The sequence below is a fragment of the Nycticebus coucang genome, chromosome 14 (genome assembly GCF_027406575.1).
Source record: "Nycticebus coucang isolate mNycCou1 chromosome 14, mNycCou1.pri, whole genome shotgun sequence".
NCBI lineage: Eukaryota > Metazoa > Chordata > Mammalia > Primates > Lorisidae > Nycticebus > Nycticebus coucang.
The window spans coordinates 94170414-94191331 of record NC_069793.1 but is presented as its reverse complement, the minus strand read 5'-3'; the positions used below and the strand labels follow the sequence as shown (position 1 = coordinate 94191331).

The window sequence follows — 20918 nt, the reverse complement described above, 5'->3', positions numbered from 1 at the left end:
CAACACCACCGACACTTCACAGCTCCTGTACTCAACACCACGGACACTTCACAGCTCCTGTACTGAACACCACCGACACTTCACAGCACCTGAAATCAACACCACCGACACTTCACAGCTCCTGTACTCAACACCGTCGACACTTCACAGCTCCTGTACTCAACACCGTCGACACTTCACAGCTCCTGTACTCAACACCGTCGACACTTCACAGCTCCTGTACTCAACACCGTCGACACTTCACAGCACCTGAAATCAACACCACCGACACTTCACAGCTCCTGTACTCAACACCGTCGACACTTCACAGCACCTGAAATCAACACCACGGACACTTCACAGCTCCTGTACTCAACACCACGGACACTTCACAGCTCCTGTACTAAACACCACCGACACTTCACAGCTCCTGTACTCAACACCACCGACACTTCACAGCTCCTGTACTCAACACCACCGACACTTCACAGCTCCTGTACTCAACACCACTGACACTTCACAGCTCCTGTACTCAACACCACCGACACTTCACAGCTCCTGTACTTAACACCACCGACACTTCACAGCACCTGAAATCAACACCACTGACACTTCACAGCTCCTGTACAAAACACCATCGACACTTCACAGCTCCTGTACTCAACACCACCGACACTTCACAGCTCCTGTACTCAACACCACCGACACTTCACAGCTCCTGTACTTAACCCCACCGACACTTCACAGCTCCTGTACTCAACACCGTCGACACTTCACAGATCCTGTACTCAACACCGTCGACACTTCTCAGCTCCTGTACTCAACACCACCGACCTTCACAGCACATACCACTTGTGGTCGGGTGACTGCCGAGACACAGCAGCTGTACTCATCACCATTCGCACTTCACAGCACACACCACTTGTGGTCTGGTGACTGCCGGACACAGCACCTGTCCTCAACACCATCGACACTTCACAGCACACACCCACTTGTGGTCTGGTGACTGCCGGACACAGCACCTGTCCTCAACAACATCGACACTTCACAGCACACACTTCTTGTGGTCTGGTGACTGCCGGACACAGCACCTGTACTCAACACCATCGACACTTCACAGCACACAACACTTGTGGTCTGGTGACTGCCGGACACAGCACCTGTACTCAACACCATCGACACTTCACAGCACACACCACTTGTGGTCGGGTGACTGCCGGACAGAGCAGCTGTACAGAACACCATCGACACTTCACAGCACACAACACTTGTGGTCTGGTGACTGCTGGACACAGCACCTGTACTCAACACCATCGACACTTCACAGCACACACCACTTGTGGTCTGGTGACTGCCAGACAGAGCAGCTGTACAGAACACCATCGACACTTCACAGCACACACCACTTGTGGTCGGGTGACTGCCGAGACATAGCACCTGTACTCAACACCATCGACACTTCACAGTACACACCACTTGTGGTCTGGTGACTGCTGAGACACAGCACCTGTACTCAACACCATCGACACTTCACAGCACACACCACTTGTGGTCTGGTGACTGCCAGACAGAGCAGCTGTACAGAACACCATCGACACTTCACAGCACACACTTGTGGTCTGGTGACTGCCGGACACAGCACCTGTACTCACCACCATCGACACTTCACAGCACACACCACTTGTGGTCTGGTGACTGCCGGACAGAGCAGCTGTACAGAACACCATCGACACTTCACAGCACACACCACTTGTGGTCTGGTGACTGCCGGACACAGCACCTGTACTCAACACCATCGAGACTTCACAGCACACACCACTTGTGGTCGGGTGACTGCTGAGACACAGCACCTGTACTCAACACCATCGAGACTTCACAGCACACACCACTTGTAGTTACTGCCCCAGGAATGCACTCATTTCAGCCTTTATATTTGCGCAAAACCGGCAATACAACTTTGGTCTTTTCTTCTGTCTCTAAAAGCCAAATCATTAAGAACTTGCTTCCTTATCAGCTCTCATATCCCTGAACTTGTGCACAATTAATAACGTTTTCTTAACCTACTGACTATCAAGTAGACTGATAGACTTGGTGTCGAGCCAGACTTCTCTGTATCTAAATATTCACTTTCAAATAAGAGCAAGCTTTCTAAATAAGGCTCTAAATAGGACTTGGAATAAAAGAATCTGTAAATAAATGCTCAAAATACAGAAATTTTATTAGTTCAACTACATGAAGATTTTTATAATTACAAAAATAAAACGCAATAATAATTGATGTACTGTGAAAGCTGTTTAATTGTAAAAATGATAATCTAAAGCTTACATAAATTAGTGAAACAGTTAAAACACAAATATTAAGAAAGTACGTGTCACTAGAAAACTTTAGGAAGAATATATTATCTTCTTATCATTCAACAAATATTCATAAAAATTTCAAAACTAAAGCCAGAAAAAAAAGTGGAGATTAGATCATATTACAATGAATTGGAGAGAATTGTTTGGTACGCTAGAGTGGGTAAAAAGTAAAAGTGAACCCAGAGTTGTCTCAGGACTGTCTGGGAAAATAACATTGGGGTTTATTTTCTTATAGTACTATTTCCTTAGAAACAGTGTAGTTAAGTGTAGAATATTTATCTGCCTAATTTGCTATAAAACTCCTAATTGTTGGCTTGGCACCTGTAGCTCAGTGGCTAGGGTGCCAGCCACATACACGGGAACTGGTGGGTTCAAACCCAGCCCAGGCCTGCCAGACAACAATGACAACTACAACCAAAAAATAGCCAGGTGTTGTGGCAGGCGCCTGTAGTCCCAGCTACTTGGGAGGCTGAGGCAAAAGAATCGCTGAAGCCCAAGAGTTGGAGGCTGCTGAGAGCTGTGACGCCACGGCACTCTACTGAGGGTGACATAGTAAGACTATCTCAAAAACAAAACAAAACAAAAAAACTCCTAATTGTTGAGACTTCACTTTGCCTGCGGAACAGTGTATTAGTAGGCAAACCCTGGACCTATGTAACTAAAATGAAATACAAGATAGATGGAAAACTAAAGGTTACGGTTCTTCAGTACCAAGATGACTTCACATCCTTTGCTCTTATCAGTGGCAGTCATACAATGCCCAGGAGCAAAAGAAAGCTATGTACATGGGTGGCTGGTGGGCCCCCCATAAGATGAAGATGCTAACCGGTCTGTATTTCTTATCTCAAATCCTAAGTCTCAAAGGTTGTATCCTTTCTGGGTTAGTCCATTCCCTTCATTAGATGCTTCATTCAAGCTGTGCTAAATCAGATTCTCCCAGGAAGCTGAATGATACTGAATGATACAGAAGTTGCAGAAACCACGTTCGTTAATAACAGAACTTTAATGAGAAGGCTCTTGAATTTCTATTGATAAGGTTCCCAAAGTAAACCTTTTCCTATATTCTGTGACTTTGCATTCTTTTAATGATCTTTTAATTCATTTAACCTTTTTTGCTTAAGCATCGTAAAATTTTTAGAGTTTTTACATACACAGGTAGTCCCGGGTTATGAATGAATTGATTATGGCATTCCATACATTACCAATAGGCTCCCAAGGTTAATTCAAAATTAAATTCTTAAACTAACAGTTGAGGAGCCAGTTTCTTCTGTATATGTAAACAAACCTGCGTAGCATAAGTGATTGGTTGGTGCACCTTCACCCTAGAAGCTAGTCTCACAAATAGAGAAGCAGCTGATAGAAACACGAGAACACCAAGTATCAGAATATCCACAGACAAGAAAGTTTCTGACAGAAGAACTAGCTGAAGCCTTTTGTCCACTGAAACAGGATTTGCTAAGCTTGAAGAGCAAGATGCAAACATTGAGGGGTTTACTGTTCAGTTAGTAGGAATATCAGTTGCCCAGAGGCCATTTAGGATGAAAAAAAGAAAAAGGCAGTGCAAAAATCCCTAAGTAGCTTTTTATTTTATTTTATTTTATTTATTTATTTTTTTTTTATTGTTGGGGATTCATTGAGGGTACAAAAAGCCAGGTTACACTGATTGCAATTGTTAGGTAAAGTCCCTCTTGCAATCATGTCTTGCCCCCATAAAGTGTGACACACACCAAGGCCCCACCCACCTCCCTCCTTCCCTCTTTCTGTTTGCCCCCCCATAACCATAATTGTCATTAATTGACCTCATATCAAAATTGAGTACATAGGATTCATGCTTCTCCATTCTTGTGATGCTTTACTAAGAATAATATCTTCCACGTCCATCCAGGTTAATACGAAGGATGTAAAGTCTCCATTTTTTTTAATGGCTGAATAGTATTCCATGGTATACATATACCACAGCTTGTTAATCCATTCCTGGGTTGGTGGGCATTTAGGCTGTTTCCACATTTTGGCGACTGTAAATTGAGCTGCAATAAACAGTCTAGTACAAGTGTCCTTATGATAAAAGGATTTCTTTCCTTCTGGGTAGATGCCCAGTAATGGGATTGCAGGATCAAATGGGAGGTCTAGCTTGAGTGCTTTGAGGATTCTCCATACTTCCTTCCAGAAAGGTTGTACTAGTTTGCAGTCCCACCAGCAGTGTAAAAGTGTTCCCTTCTCTCCACATCCACGCCAGCATCTGCAGTTTTGAGATTTTGTGATGTGGGCCATTCTCACTGGGGTTAGATGATATCTCAGGGTTGTTTTGATTTGCATTTCTCTAATATATAGAGATGATGAACATTTTTTCATATGTTTGTTAGCCATTCGTCTGTCCTCTTTAGAGAAAGTTCTATTCATGTCTCTTGCCCATTGATATAAGGGATTGTTGGCTTTTTTCATGTGGATTAATTTGAGTTCTCTATAGATCCTAGTTATCAAGCTTTTGTCTGATTGAAAATATGCAAATATCCTTTCCCATTGTGTAGGTTGTCTCTTTGCTTTGGTTATTGTCTCCTTAGCTGTACAGAAGCTTTTCAGTTTAATGAAGTCCCATTTGTTTATTTTTGTTGTTGTTGCAATTGCCATGGCAGTCTTCTTCATGAAGTCTTTCCCCAGGCCAATATCTTCCAGTGTTTTTCCTATGCTTTCTTGGAGGGTTTTTATTGTTTCATGCCTTAAGTTTAAGTCCTTTATCCATCTTGAATCAATTTTTGTGAGTGGGGAAAGGTGTGGGTCCAGTTTCAGTCTTTTACATATAGACATCCAGTTCTCCCAACACCATTTATTGAATAGGGAGTCTTTCCCCCAGGGTATGTTCTTGTTTGGTTTATCAAAGATTAGGTGGTTGTAAGATGTTAGTTTCATTTCTTGGTTTTCCATTCGATTCCAAGTGTCTATGTCTCTGTTTTTGTGCCAGTACCATGCTGTCTTGAGCACTATGGCTTTGTAGTACAGACTAAAATCTGGTATGCTGATGCCCCCAGCTTTATTTTTATTACTAAGAACTGCCTTAGCTATACGGGGTTTTTTCCAGTTCCATACAAAACGCAGAATCATTTTTTCCAAATCTTGAAAGTATGATGTTGGTATTTTGATAGGAATGGCATTGAATAGGTAGATTGCTTTGGGAAGTATGGACATTTTAACAATGTTGATTCTTCCCATCCATGAGCATGGTATGTTCTTCCATTTGTTAATATCCTCTGCTATTTCCTTTCTGAGGATTTCATAGTTTTCTTTATACAGGTCCTTCACCTCTTTCGTTAGGTATATTCCTAGGTATTTGATTTTCTTTGAGACTATGGTGAAGGGAGTTGTGTCCTTAATTAGCTTCTCATCTTGACTGTTATTGGTGTACACAAAGGCTACTGACTTGTGGACATTGATTTTATATCCTGAAACATTACTGTATTTTTTGATGACTTCTAGGAGTCTTGTGGTTGAGTCTTTGGGGTTCTCTAAGTATAAGATCATGTCGTCAGCAAAGAGGGAGAGTTTGACCTCCTCTGCTCCCATTTGGATTCCCTTTATTTCCTTGTCTTGCCTAATTGTATTGGCTAGAACTTCCAGCACTATGTTGAATAGTAAAGGTGACAGAGGACAACCTTGTCTGGTTCCAGTTCTAAGAGGAAAAGCTTTGAGTTTTACTCCATTCAGTAAAATATTGGCTGTGGGTTTGTCATAGATAGCTTCAATCAGTTTTAGAAATGTGCCACCTATGCCTATACTCTTCAGAGTTCTAATTAGAAAAGGATGCTGGATTTTATCAAATGCTTTTTCTGCATCTATTGAGAGGATCATGTGATCTTTATTTTTGCCTCTGTTAATATGGTGGATAACGTTTATAGACTTGCGTATGTTAAACCAGCCTTGCATCCCTGGGATGAAGCCTACTTGATCATGATGAATGACTTTTTTGATGATAAGCTGTAATCTATTGGCTAGGATTTTGTTGAGAATTTTTGCGTCTATGTTCACGAGTGAGATTGGTCTGAAATTCTCCTTTTTGTTTGGGTCTTTTCCTGGTTTTGGTATCAGGGTGATGTTTGCTTCATAGAATGTGTTGGGGAAGATTCCTTCTTCCTCAATTTTTTGGAATAATTTCTGCAGTACTGGAATAAGCTCTTCCTTGAAGGTTTGATAGAATTCTGGAGTGAAGCCATCTGGACCAGGGCATTTTTTGGTTGGAAGATTTTTTATTGTTTCTTTGATCTCAGTGCTTGAAATTGGTCTGTTCAGGAGCTCTATTTCTTCCTGGCTGAGTCTAGGGAGAGGGTGTGATTCCAAATATTGATCCATTTCTTTCACATTGTCAAATTTCTGGGCATAGAGTTTCTGGTAGTATTCAGAGATGATCTCTTGTATCTCTGTGGGATCAGTTGTTATTTCCCCTTTATCATTTCTGATTGAGGTTACTAGAGATTTTACTTTTCTATTCCTTGTTAGTCTGGCCAATGGTTTATCTATTTTATTTATTTTTTCAAAAAACCAACTCCTTGTTTCATTAATTTTCTGAATGATTCTTTTGTTTTCAATTTCATTGATCTCTGATTTGATTTTGGATATTTCTTTTCTTCTACTGAGTTTAGGCTTAGATTGTTCTTCTTTTTCCAATTCCATAAGATCTCTTGTGAGATTGTTGATGTGCTCTCTTTCAGTTTTTCGAATGTAGGCATCTAAAGCGATGAATTTTCCTCTCAAAACTGCTTTTGCAGTATCCCACAGGTTTTGGTAGCTTGTGTCTTCATTGTTGTTATGCTCAAGGAAGTTAATGATTTCCTGTTTTATTTCTTCCTTCACCTATCTGTTATTCAACAGAAGATTGTTTAATTTCCATGCCTTTGGGTGGGGTCGAGCATTTTTGTTAGAGTTGAGTTCCACCTTTAGTGCCTTATGGTCTGAGAAGATACAAGGTAAAATTTCAATTCTTTTGATTCTGTTGATATTTGTTTTGTGTCCCAGGATATGATCAATTTTGGAGAATGTTCCATGGGGTGATGAGAAGAATGTATATTCTTTATCTTTGGGGTGGAGTGTTCTATATGCGTCTATCAAGCACAGTTGTTCTAGAGTCTCATTTAAGTCTTTTATATCCTTGTTTAATTTCTGTTTAGAGGATCTGTCCAGCTCTGTAAGAGGAGTGTTAAAGTCCCCTGTTATGATGGTATTATCAGATATCATATTGCTCAGACTGAGTAAGGTCTGCTTCAAGAATCTGGGAGCATTTAAATTGGGTGCATAAATATTTAGAATTGAAATGTCTTCTTGTTGTATTTTTCCCTTGACCAATATAAAGTGACCATCTTTGTCTTTTTTGACTTTAGTTGCTTTAAATCCACATGTGTCTGAAAATAAGATTGCAACTCCTCTTTTCTTCTGAATTCCATTTGCCTGAAAAATTGTCTTCCAACCCTTGACTCGGAGCTTTAATTTGTCTTTTGAAGCCAGGTGTGTTTCTTGCAGACAGCAAATGGATGGCTTGTGTTTTTTAATCCAGTCAACCAATCTATGTCTCTTCAGTGGGGAATTCAAGCCATTAACATTTATTGAGATAATTGACAAGTGTGGTAGTATTCTATTCATCTTATTTTGTGAGAGTCCATTGCTTAGTTTTATCTTTTGCATCAGTGTGGAGGTTAGGTTCTGTCCTTTAATTTCTGAGTTCTTACTTTGCTGCTGATCCATTGTGGTGGTCAGTGTGCAGAACAGGTTGAAGTATTTCCTGTAGAGCTGGTCTTGTTGTGGCGAATTTCCTCAATGTTTGTATATCCGTAAATGATTTGATTTCTCCGTCAATTTTGAAGCTTAGCTTAGCAGGGTACAGAATTCTGGGCTGAAAATTGTTCTGTTTAAGTAGATTAAAGGTAGATGACCATTGTCTTCTTGCTTGGAAAGTTTCATTAGAGAAGTCTGCGGTCACTCTGATGGATTTGCCCCTGTAGGTCAACTGGCGCTTACTCCTGGCAGCTTGCAGAATCATTTCTTTGGTCTTGACTTTGGACAGGTTCATCACAATGTGTCTTGGAGAAGCTCGGTTAGAGTTGAGGCGACCTGGGGTCCGATATCCCTCTGAAAGCAGTGTGTCAGAATCTTTGGTGATATTTGGGAAATTTATAATATTCTCTAGTATGGCTTCCATTCCTCTGGGGCATTCTTCTTCCCCTTCTGGAATTCCTATAACTCGTATGTTGGAACGCTTCATAAAGTCCCATAATTCTGACAGTGAACGTTCTGCTTTCTCTCTCTTCTTTTCTGCCTCTTTTACTATCTGAGTTATCTCAAAAACTTTGTCTTCTACCTCTGAAATTCTTTCTTCTGCATGGTCTAACCTGTTGCTGATACTTTCCATTGCATCTTTAAGTTCCCTGATTGACTGTTTCATTTCCTTCAGCTCTGCTATATCCTTTTTATATTCTTCATATCGTTCATCTCTTATTTGATTCTGTTTTTGAATTTCCTTTTGGTTATTTTCCACTTTATTAACAGTTTCCTTCATTGTTTCCATCATTTCCTTCATTGTTTTCAACATGTGTAATCTAAATTCCCTTTCTGTCATTCCTAACATTTCTGTATAGGTGGAATCCTCTGCAGTAGCTACCTCATGGTCCCTTGGCGGGGTAGTTCTGGACTGGTTCTTCATGTTGCCTGGAGTTTTCTGCTGATTCTTCCTCATGGGTGATTTCTTTTATCTGTTTACTTGCCCTAATTTTCCTTTCAATTCCTCTTGCTCTTTAAGTTCTTGTGCCTGTGGACTAAGGGTTACAGGACCAGAAGGGTGAGAAGGTTTAAGAGCAAAAAAGCGATGAAAGAAATGAGGACCGAGTGATAAGAAAAAAAAAAAAATGAAAAAAAAGAAAAATAGAGAAAGGAGAGTGGTTGGGTGAAAGGAATATTGACAAAAAGAAGAGAGGCACAGAAAGAGGAAGACAGAGCAATATAGGTGTACACTAGGGTACTTTGATACAACCTTAAAAAAAAAAAAAAAAAAAAAAAAAAAAAACACCTTCTGGGGGTGCCAAGTGGGGTGGTTCCCTTGAGGTCAGCAGCTCTTTGCTAACCTGATCAGACACAGTACCCCACCTCCACCAAGTAGAGAGGAAAGACAAAAATGCTATAAATCAAACCAAAACAAGCAAACAGAAAACTTTACGGGATAAAATTGGCTGGAAAAACCAAATAATAGTGGTAGAAACACTAACAAAAATGAAGTTCTGATTATTGAAATAGGCAGCAATGGGAAATTATAATTAAACTAGAAAAATTGAGAAAAAAAAGGATCTGTATGGAAAAGGTTGAACTTAAAAAACAAAACAACAATCTAGAACGTCAAAATAAACAAAAAAAACAACCAAACCAAAAAAAAAACCAAACAAACAAACAAAAAAAAAACACACACGCAACCAAAAACAAAGCAGTATGTATATGGAATTGAATATTGTCTGGGCAACACGTGGTCTTCTGGGGTATGAGATGTTAATCACAGTTCTGATACGACTGGAGGCTGCTAGTTTCTCGAACCCCAGCAGGTAGACACCCTAAATCTCTCTTCAGCCCACTTAAAAGGCACTTTGAACTTGTTCACTTACTGAGCAGAAGCTTTCTCAGGGAAGTGCTTGTTGCTGGAATCACTGCTGAAGTGGCTATCCACTTACCCTGTGTGTCAAAACTGGTCTCCCTCTGCCCCCGAGGGTTAGGGCTGCAAGGCGGCTCAGACCCCGCCCTTAGGCTACTTGGTCGCTGGGTTACCAGCTCCCACCCAATTCCAGCTCTGCGACCCTGAGGGCGGAGCTTGCCAGGGCAGATCGCTCACAATGTCTGCCTGTGACCCAGAGCCAAACTCTATTAGCTCCGTCTGGCTCAGCGGCTCAGACTGGGGCCCTAGACAAAGGCCAAAGTTCTCCGCACTCCTGCTCAGGCTCTCCCCAAGGCAGTTCAGCTGAGTGCCAAGTCCAAAGACACCAAAACAGTTCACAGGTAAGGCCTTTCTGGTTTGCAGTCTCGCTGCTACTGAACTTACAGTTGCGGGCGGGTTTAGGCGGATTGAACACACACGACCATTTGCCGGTTTTCCACTGTTTTAGTCCTCCTCTTGGGGTCCAGAAGTCTCTCGCTGACTCCCTGTATCCTCTCAGGGGTGATGATAGGCAGATCCCACCAGCCAGAGATGCCTGGAGTCCTATATCCCCAGACTCACGGTGCCCAGATGCAAGGAAGCTGTTACTCGGCTGCCATCTTGCTCCTCCCCCCTAAGTAGCTTTTTAAAGAAACCAAATTCACAGTAAGCTCCACTCCTCCAGCAACAGAAACCAATCTGGTTCTCCAGGACCCGCTGCATTGTCTCCAGCACCACCTTCATCATCATCTTCTGGTTATTATTAGCCTAGCTTCTCACCTCCGAAACACCTCTTTCAGTAAGCAAGACATTGAAGCAACTCTAGGTGAGTGCTAACTTTTAATATTCTTTCCTCAAATTTCTCCTACCTCTAATCTAATCTTTTATGAGTTGTTTTTTATTTTAGAGACAGAGTCTTACTATGTCACCCTCGGTAGAGTGCTGTAGCGTCACAGCTCACAGCAACCTCAAACTTTTGGGCTTAAGCGATTCTCTTGCCTCAGCTTCCCAAGTAGCTGGGACTACAGGCAACAGCCACAACACTCAGCTATTTTTTTGTTGCAGTTGTCAAAAAACTGTTGTTTAGTTGGCCCAGGCTGGGATCGAACCTGCCAGCCAGCTTTAGTGCAAGTGGCTGGCGCCGTAACCACTGTACTACAGGCACCGAGCCCAAAAAACCTTTTTAAAAATAAAGATGTGAGAATGAACATTAAAATTGCAAAACAGACAATATAATTAATAGTAAAAGAGAGGAAATGCCAATTTAAAAGTATTGGCTAAAATAGCAATAAAATATGAAACTGTAACGTTACATAGGAAAATGTTATCAAACTCGAGTGCCTATAAATTGCCAAAAGAAATATTATAGTTAAGGACTGTGAGAATTTCTCATATTCGCCCACATAATGAACCTTATGTAACTGTTCATGACTCTACACCTCCTCTGGAATGGTGCACATTACTCAGCAGCAATTCATGCCTGAGGGGTGGCTGCAGTACAGAGCAAAGAGGACCACCTCTTCACTCAAGCGCAGTTTAAATTCTAGTCTAGCTCTGTTTCTTACTGGCTCCATGGACTTTGGCAAGTTATTTAACTCTCTCTGCCTCAGTTTCCTCATCTGTTAAAGGGGAAAAATAATAGATCTCACCTCACAGAGTCTATAAAAATTAAGTTCTTGAACACAAAGTACTTAGAACAGTTTTAGAAACATAGTAAGGTATCAGTAAATGTTAGCTCTTCTGAATTAGTTGGGGTCAATAAAACAGACCCTAGAACACACATTTATATTGTTCATGGATAACACTTTTATATGTCTCAATAATTTGAAAATCTGTATTTTCCCCTATTTTATAATTTCAATCATGAGTAAAATAATATAAAATATTAAATATTTGTCTCTTATAAGCTAATATGCAAACATAAATTATATATATGTATATGACATTTTATAAAACGTTAAATTTCATGGCATATTTGGTTGCATAAAGCAACATTTAAAATAGGCAAAATAAAATAAATTATAGGCATACAACAAATATCTTTTGGATGAAATTGTCATTGTTTCATACCATTTTACTAAATTTAGTAAATATATGAAGATAAAAACTATTTGGCTCATTTAAGGTTTATTTAAGGTAAAACTGGAATGTGTTGTGTTAAATGACATAAAAATTTTAAATGAAAGCTTGTAGCATCTGTAGTATTAAATACAACTTAATGTTGTTTCCTTCAGGCTCAGTAGCAACATTTTATTTTTTAAAGGTAGAACGTTTTTTACATTACCTGAGAACTGATCATACGCTGAGATGAGCGAGCAATATTGGCAGGCAGACCAAAGAAACTAGGTTTGTCATCTTCTGGAAGCTTTTCAATGACAGCACGATAGTCCTAAATATAAAGAAGTGAAAATCAGTTTTTTATTAAAAATTAAATCTATAACCACTTATAACAGAAAATAAGGGATATTGTGAAGTATTCAATTATTATTCATATTTTATATTTTCTAGGTAAATCTCACTTTTTTCCATATTAATTCAGTTGTCTACAGGGAATATTCTATCATTAACACTTCTTCATAGTTTAATTATTTGATGCTATATTTTTTTATCCTAACTTCCTACTATAAGGGGACACTGAATTGTTTAATACAAATATATTTGAAAGGCTATGATTACAATGTGTAAGACATTATATTAGATGTTCTTAGGAAAGCTCTTTAAAATTTTTTTCCCTGTAACACATTAAAGACCAATACACAGAGTACAGTTCTACTATGTTAAGATAAATATTCCAGAATCTGTTTTTTATTTTTAATTTAGAGAAACCTTATAGCCGCACCCTGGTATGTACGCATTGTTTTGTAAATTACTTTACTATAAAGCAATTCTACAGTCTTCCGTTTGCTGATGAAGTTTGATAAAATGTGTTGATAATCCCATCATTTCATCCTAAGAATTATGCTAAGCATTGCATAAACTGACTTGTTAAACATTCATCTGAATAGTTATGTACTCATTACTTTAGATGAAAAAACAAAAATAGATCAAAAAGATTTATTCAGTTTGGGCCAAAGATGGGAATTCGTTTGTTTTCATGAAGAGACGAGTCATTTTAAGGCAGTTATTACATATCCATCTAAATGTGTTTTCTGAAGTAAGGGTGGGAAGACTTAGCCTCTGATTTCCCATAATCCTTTCTCATTCTTGGAATCTTCCCCTAAAGTATCTCCAAGGAGATGGTTGGATTCCAAGAAGCCCAGGACCTGTAAATATGTAAAATCCAGTCACACTGCCCTTTGCAATTCTTTTTCTCCTGTAACTCAACATGTGTAAACTACCTTGAGCTATTCAACCACAAGGTATATACGTATAATGTATATGAAGATGTGCATATTTTCTCATCATCCTGGGAAACCTGGCAACCTCCTTGTGACTCAATTCAATAAAAAGCTAAACATTGTTTCTTATAAATCATCCTATAAATTTAAAATTATTATCCTTTGTACAGTTGTATGGTTTGTTCATTTCAAAATAGCTATGAAATCTCGTCTAGATTGCTAGAGTCTTCTGTACACCTAGAAGTACATAGGGGCATGTTAACTAAATAACTAGCAGCTATAGGGTGGTGCCTGTGGCTCAAGGAATAGGGCACAGGACCCATACACCGGGGGTGGCGGATTCAAGCCCAGTCCTGGCCAAAACTGCAAAAAACAAAAACAAAAAACAACAAAAAAATTCGCAGCTACATATTCAGACTGATTTAACCTTACTTGAACAAAAAGTATATATACCATATGACACTATTTATATAAACAATGCAAAAACTGGCAGAACTAAAGTAATATATTTAATACTCATTTTTAGGCTTGTAGTGTTTGACAATTATGTTACTGGAATGAAGGAACATTGTAGAAAATATTTGGATGAAAGAAAACAGCATAAAACAGATCTATATAATTAATTGAACATATATATATTTCTAATTAATAAAGAAATGTATAATTATAAGACTTTGCAATAAAAACATTATGTGGGCATATATACTAACACAGGTTTATGACAAAATAAACTAGAATGGAAACCTTTGGGCTCTATTTAATACCATTTTCTGGAAAAGATGACTGCATCCTGGAAGGCTTTTATGTGATGACTCAGGGCAAAAAGCTATAGATAGGTAAAATAAATACCCATAAATAAAGACATTGCTGTGAAAGACGGATACAGTAAACCCCATTTGTATATTTAGACCTGCTTTAAAGTTATGAGGCAGAAACAGAGGAGAGGTATTTATTAAATAAAATTCTGCCTACTAGGTAGTGGCCTGTTCACCCATTCCAGGTCATTACTATAGTCCTACTTCCTTCAAATTTTCCCTGGTTACCCTCTTCAAGATCTGCCTATACGCTAGTCTATTACCATTATGGTCAATCAATCTTCAGTAAGTAGCCAACAGTTTATAGGATACCTGACTTGAGTTTGGAGAATCAGGCCATGGACTGGCAATAACATAAACTGAGAATGATTACTCATGCATTTGAAAAGAAATAACATATTTAACCATGTAAGAAATGATTCAAATATCTATCTGGTAATAGATTGAAAATGATTAATGGCTTGGTGCCTGTAGCTCAGTGGTTAGGGCGCCAGCCACATGCATAGGGGCTGGTGGGTTCGAACTGGGCCTGGTCTGCTAAACAATGGCAACAACAAAAAAATAGCTGGAAAAAAAAAATAGCTGGACGTTGTGGCGGGTGCCTGTACTCCAGCTACTTGGGAGGCTGAGGCAAGAGAACTGCTTGAGCCCAAGAGTTTGAGGTTGCTGTGAGCTGTAAGGCCACAGCACTCGACTGAGAGCGACATAGTGAGTCTCTGTCTCAAAAGAAAACGAATAATTTTACTTACCAAAATACTGCAGGATTGTGGTAGAGATATGGAATGTGGAAAAATGTTTTTCTTGTTCCTTTGGTTTAATACATCAATTACTGAAGAATTAAAAAACTGTTTCAGGTATGACTGAAGAACTCTTAGGTCAAAATAGTTATCTATACGTCCTCCATAAATAGCATTTTCAAGTAAACCATGTACAAATTCCCACTGCACATCTTTGGTACCTGTAATTTAAAAAATACTTTTATTAGGTTTATTTCTAAATTCCTGGCTCCAATTATCTTTATAGGATATAGCAATATATACTGAATACAACCAAATCACTTCTGTAAATGATCATTAATAGTAGCAACCAATATTTATTTAATCAAGTGAAATTTTCCAAATACACTACATGTATAAAATCACTAATTACTTTAGAAGGGTACATGTGAAACTTACTAAATGTAGAATATAAAAGTCTTAACATAATAACTAAGAAAATGTCAGGAAGGCTATATTAACCAGTGTGATAAAAATATTTCAAATTGCATATAAAACCAGTGTATGGTGCACCATGATTGCATTAATGTACATAGCTATGATTTAATTAAAAAAATCACTAATTACTCATGACAATTAAGTGTTGATATTATACATTTATACATATGGAGAAACTGAGGCATACGGAAGTTAGGTCACCAAAATGAGAAAGCAGACAATCCCACAGATCTAGACTGGAAATAAGGTTCTCTGAATCCAGAGCACAATATCAGCTCATGAAATCAGGTTCTCTGAATCCAGAGCGCAATACCAGCTAAGGAAATGAGGTACTCTGAATCCAGAGCACAAGATCAGCTCATGAAATCAGGTACTCTGAATCCAGAGCGCAATACCAGCTAAGGAAATGAGGTACTCTGAATCCAGAGCGCAATACCAGCTAAGGAAATGAGGTTCTCTGAATCCAGAGCACAAGATCAGCTCATGAAATCAGGTACTCTGAATCCAGAGCGCAATACCAGCTAAGGAAATGAGGTACTCTGAATCCAGAGCGCAATACCAGCTAAGGAAATGAGGTACTCTGAATCCAGAGCGCAATACCAGCTAAGGAAATGAGGTACTCTGAATCCAGAGCGCAATACCAGCTAAGGAAATGAGGTACTCTGAATCCAGAGCGCAATACCAGCTAAGGAAATGAGGTACTCTGAATCCAGAGCACAATACCAGCTAAGGAAATGACGTTCTCTGAATCCAGAGCACAATATCAGCTCATGAAATCAGGTACTCTGAATCCAGAGCGCAATACCAGCTAAGGAAATGAGGTACTCTGAATCCAGAGTGCAATACCACTAGCTCATGAAATCAGGTACTCTGAATCCAGAGCTCAAGACCAGCTAACGAAATAAAGTACTCAGAATCCAGACAGCAATACCAGCTGAGGAAATAAGGTACTCTGAATCCAGAGCCCAATATCAGCTAAGGAAATGAGGTACTCTGAATCCAGAGCCCAATACCACCAGCTCATGAAATAAGGTACTCTGAATCCAGAGCACAAGACCAGCTAAAGGAATAAGGTACTCTGAATCCAGAGCTCAATATCAGCTAATGAAATAAGATACAATATCAGCTCATGGAATAAGGTTCTCTGAATCCAGAGCACAATACCAGCTCATGAAATAAGGTTCTCTGAATCCAGAGCGTAATACTAGCTAATGAAATAAAGTACTCTGAATCTTGCCACACATACCAGCTAATGAAATTGAAATTGGACAGGTTATTTTAAGGCAGCTGCCATATATTATTTTATACTCCAATGTTTGATGAAAATACTTGGTTCACAAAATAATCTAATAGGGAAACTCTACAAAACATCTTCACATATTATAGTCTTCTGTAAACATCATGATTATTTACATAATCAACGACCCGTTTTCTATTCTAACAGAAGTGAAATGTAATATAAAAAAAATCACAATGGAATGTCTATATTATTTCATTTTGCAACAGAGACATCCTCATAATCACAATTCAGTGGTAATATTAAAATGTAATAATTAGACCTCAGATATACAGTAAATACAGGAAACACAGACTATACTTAAAATACCTATTCAACTTTGTTGTTAGCATTACTAGTTTAGTTCTATTTCATTATTGTAACATTTAGAGAAAATAAAAAAACGATGGCAGTGTTACCACATGCCTAGGGACATAGTCATTTTCTTAGGTTGCCTCCTGAAGTGGATAAGGGCACCTCCTTAGTGGACAAATAGTTAAAGTTGTTTTCTGACTATATCTCACTGTTAACAGTGGCTAAAGAGCAAAAGACTTTGCCAGGACTCAATTTTCTGATTTTGCCTTGATACTCCCTAAGTGTAATCTTAGTAATGGACATGCCAGTTATTGACAAGTCAGTCAGTAAGGAATATAGAAACATTACTGTACCTTTCAACTTATGAAATAGAAGAAGCAGCCACTATATGAAATATTTTATAGAAATTTTTCTAATTTTTCTTCTTCTACCCATGTGTTCTCAAAACAAGTATTATGTCATTCAGGATAAAAGGAAATGAATAGAACTTAAATTACAACAACAGCAATAATAACAACCAATAATTATTGATAGATTAACTCAATATGTTAATGTATTAAAAGTTAAATGCTTCCGGTGACTTTTCTCGTTGCAACTTCCCAGCAATTAAACTAACTTAGGTAATGCCTACTACTATTCCTATTTTACAAATCGGGAAGCTTGGGTTTAGACAGTAAGACTTGCTCTAGGCTGAATAGCTATTACTTTGTACAAATTGTCCCTGGTCATTAGAACTGTTTCTCATTTTTTGCAGTTAATTATACATACATAGAAGCCCATTGATAACAGAAAAAATTGTAATAAGATTTTAGTTAGATTTTGGCCATGAGATTCAGTATCATTTTAAAGCATCTGTCTTTTGTTTACCACTCAATGGTGTGATATAAGTAAAGGTCACAAAATGCTTTTATCTATTTATTTTTTTAATTAATTTAATTTTATTGTTAAATCCTAGCTGTGTACCTTAGTGCAATCAAGAGGTACAATGTGCAGGTTTCATATACAATCTGAAATATATTCTCATCAAACTGTTCAACGTAGCCTTCATGGCATTTTCTTAGTTACTGTATGTAGGCATTTGTATTCTGCATTTAGTAAGTTTTGCCTGTACTCATTCTAAGATGCACTGTAGATATGGCCCTACTCCATTACCCTCCCTCCACAAAAACCTCCCTCCTCCCTTCCCCTTCCTTGGCCCTTTCCCCATAGTCTGTGCTATAGTTGGGTTATAGCCTTCATGTGAAAGCTATAATTTAGCTTCATAGTAGAGCTGAGTACATTGGATACATTTTCTTCCATTCCTGAGATACTTTGCTAAGAAGAATATGTTCCAGCTCCATCCATGTAAACATGAAAGAGGTAAAGTCTTTACCATCTTTCTTTAAGGCTGCATAATATTCCATGGTATACATGTACCACAATTTGCTAATCCATTCGTGGGTCGATGGACACATGGGCTTCTTCCATGACTTAGCAATTATGAATTGGGCTGCAATAATCATTCTGGTACAGATGTCTTTGTTATATTGTGACTTCTGGTCTTTTGGATATAAACCTAGTAAAGGAATTATAGGATTGAATGGCAGGTCTATTTTTAGGTCTCTATTCTCCAAACATCCTTCCAGAAGGAACGTATTAGTGTGCATTCCCACCAGCAGTGTAGAAGTGTGCCCTTTCCTCCACATCCACACCAACATCTCTGGTTTTGGGATTTTGTTATGTGGGCTACTCTTAACGGGGTTAGGTGATATCTCAAAGTAGTTTTGATTTGCATTTCTCTGATGATTAAGGACGATGAACTTTTTTTCATGTGTTTGTAGATTGTGCATCTTTCTTCTTTAGAGAAGTTTCTCTTCAAGTCCCTTGCCCACCCTGAGATGGGGTCACATGTTCTTTTCTTGCTAATACGTTTGAGTTCTCTGTGGATTCTGGTTATTAGACCTTTCTCGGAGGTATAACCTGCAAATATTTTCTCCCATTCTGAGGGCTGCCTGCTTGCTTTACTTACTATATTCTTGGCTGTGCAGAAGCTTTTTAGTTTGATCAGGTCCCAGTAGTGTATTTTTGATACTCCTTCAAGTCCTCATAAAATATTCACCCAGGCCGATTCCTTCAAGAGTTTTCCCAGCACTTTCTTCAAGTATTTTTATAGTTTCATGTCTTAAGTTTAAATCTTTTATCCAGTGAGAGTCTATCTTAGTTAATGGTGAAAGGTGTGGGTCCAGTTTCAGTCTTCTACAGGTTGCCAGCCAGTTTACCCAGCACCATTTGTTAAATAGGAAATCTTTTCCCCATTGAATGTTTTTAATTGGCTTGTTAAAGATCAAATAACAGTAAGTAGCTGGGTTCATCTCTTGGTTCTCCATTCTGTTCCAGACATCTACTTCTCTGCTTTTGTGCCAGTACCATGCTGTTTTGATCACTATCGATTTATAGTACAGTCTCAGGTCTGGTACGTGATTCCTCCTACTGTGTTTTTATTGCTGAGTAATATTTTGGCTATTTGAGTTTTTTTCTGATTCCATATAAAATGAAATATTATTTTTTCAAGATCTTTAAAATATGACAATGGAGTTTTAATAGGAATTGCATTAAAATTATATATTGCTTTGGGTAGTCTGGACAATTTAACAATGTTGATTCTTCCCAGCCATGAGCATGGTATGTTTTTCCATCTGTTAACATCTTCAGCTATTTCTTTTCTTAAAGTTTCATAGTTCTCTTTGTAGAGATCTTTCACATCCTTTGTTAGGTATACTCCCAAATATTTCATCTCTTTGGCACTACTGTGAAAGGAATAGAGTCCTTGACTGTTTTTTCAGCTTGGTTATCGTTGGTATATATAAAGGCTACAGATTTATGGGTGTTGATTTTGTAGCCTGAGACATTGCTGTATTCCTTGATCACTTCTAAAAGTTTTGTAGTAGAGTCCCTAGTGTTTTCCAGGTATACGATCATATCATCTGCGAAGAGTGAAAGTTTGATCTCTTCTGACCCTGTGTGGATACCCTTGATCACCTTTTCTTCCCTAATTGCAATGGCTAAAACTTCCATTACAATGTTAAAGAGCAATGGAGAAAATGGGCAACCCTGCCTGGTTCCTGATCTAAGTGGAAATGATTTCAATTTAATTCCATTCAATATGATATTGGCTGTGGGTTTGCTGTAGATAGCCTCTATTAATTTAAGAAATGACCCTTTTATACCAATTTTATTAAGTGTTCTGATCATGAAAGGATGCTGGATATTATCAAAAGCCTTTTCTACATCAATCGAAAGAATCATATGGTCCTTATTTTTTAGTTTGTTTATGTGTTGAGTTACATTTATAGATTTATGTATATTGAACCAGCCTTGAGACCCTGGAATAAATCCAACTTGGTCATGGTCACAAGATGCTTTTAGTTACATCACAAACTTGAAAGACAATGATAAATCATTCAAACTCTCTATGGTTTGGCTTCTTCATCTGCAAAAGGGTACTAACAATACTTGCCTCGCAGTGATATTATAAAGTCAAATACATGTTCAAAAGGATTTTGGTTTTACACTGCTGGTGGGATTGCAAACTAATACAACTTTTTTGAAAATAAGTATGGAAAACCCTTGAAGAACTCAAATTAGACCTCCCATTTGATCCTGCAATCCCATTACTGGTCATCTACCCGGGAGGAAAAAAAACTTTTTACCCTAAGGATGCTTGTACTAGACTGTTTATCATGGCTCAATTTATAACCACCAAAATGTGGCAACAGCCTAAATGCCCACCAACCCAGGAATGGATTAACAACCTGTGGTATATGTATACCATGGAATACTATTCAGCCATTAAAAGAGATGAAGACTTTACATCTTTTGTATTAACCTGGATGGAGATAGAACACATTCTTCATAGTAAAGCATCACAGGAATGGAGAAGCAAGAATCCAATATACTCAATTCTAATATGAAGACAGTAGATGATGTAATA

At 38.4% G+C, this 20918-nt stretch overlaps 1 protein-coding gene across 2 annotated transcripts in view; it reads right to left on the bottom strand.

Annotated features, from left to right (window-relative positions):
• The window catches only part of DYNC2H1 (dynein cytoplasmic 2 heavy chain 1), a 306843-nt gene that overhangs the window by 68868 nt on the left and 217057 nt on the right, over positions 1-20918 (bottom strand). For both annotated transcript variants that reach the window (XM_053562839.1, XM_053562840.1), the window contains 2 exons: positions 14893-15101; positions 12275-12379 (listed from right to left, as the gene is read on the bottom strand). In XM_053562839.1, the coding sequence (XP_053418814.1) occupies positions 12275-12379; positions 14893-15101 (314 nt within the window). The remainder of the gene's footprint in view (positions 1-12274; positions 12380-14892; positions 15102-20918) is intronic.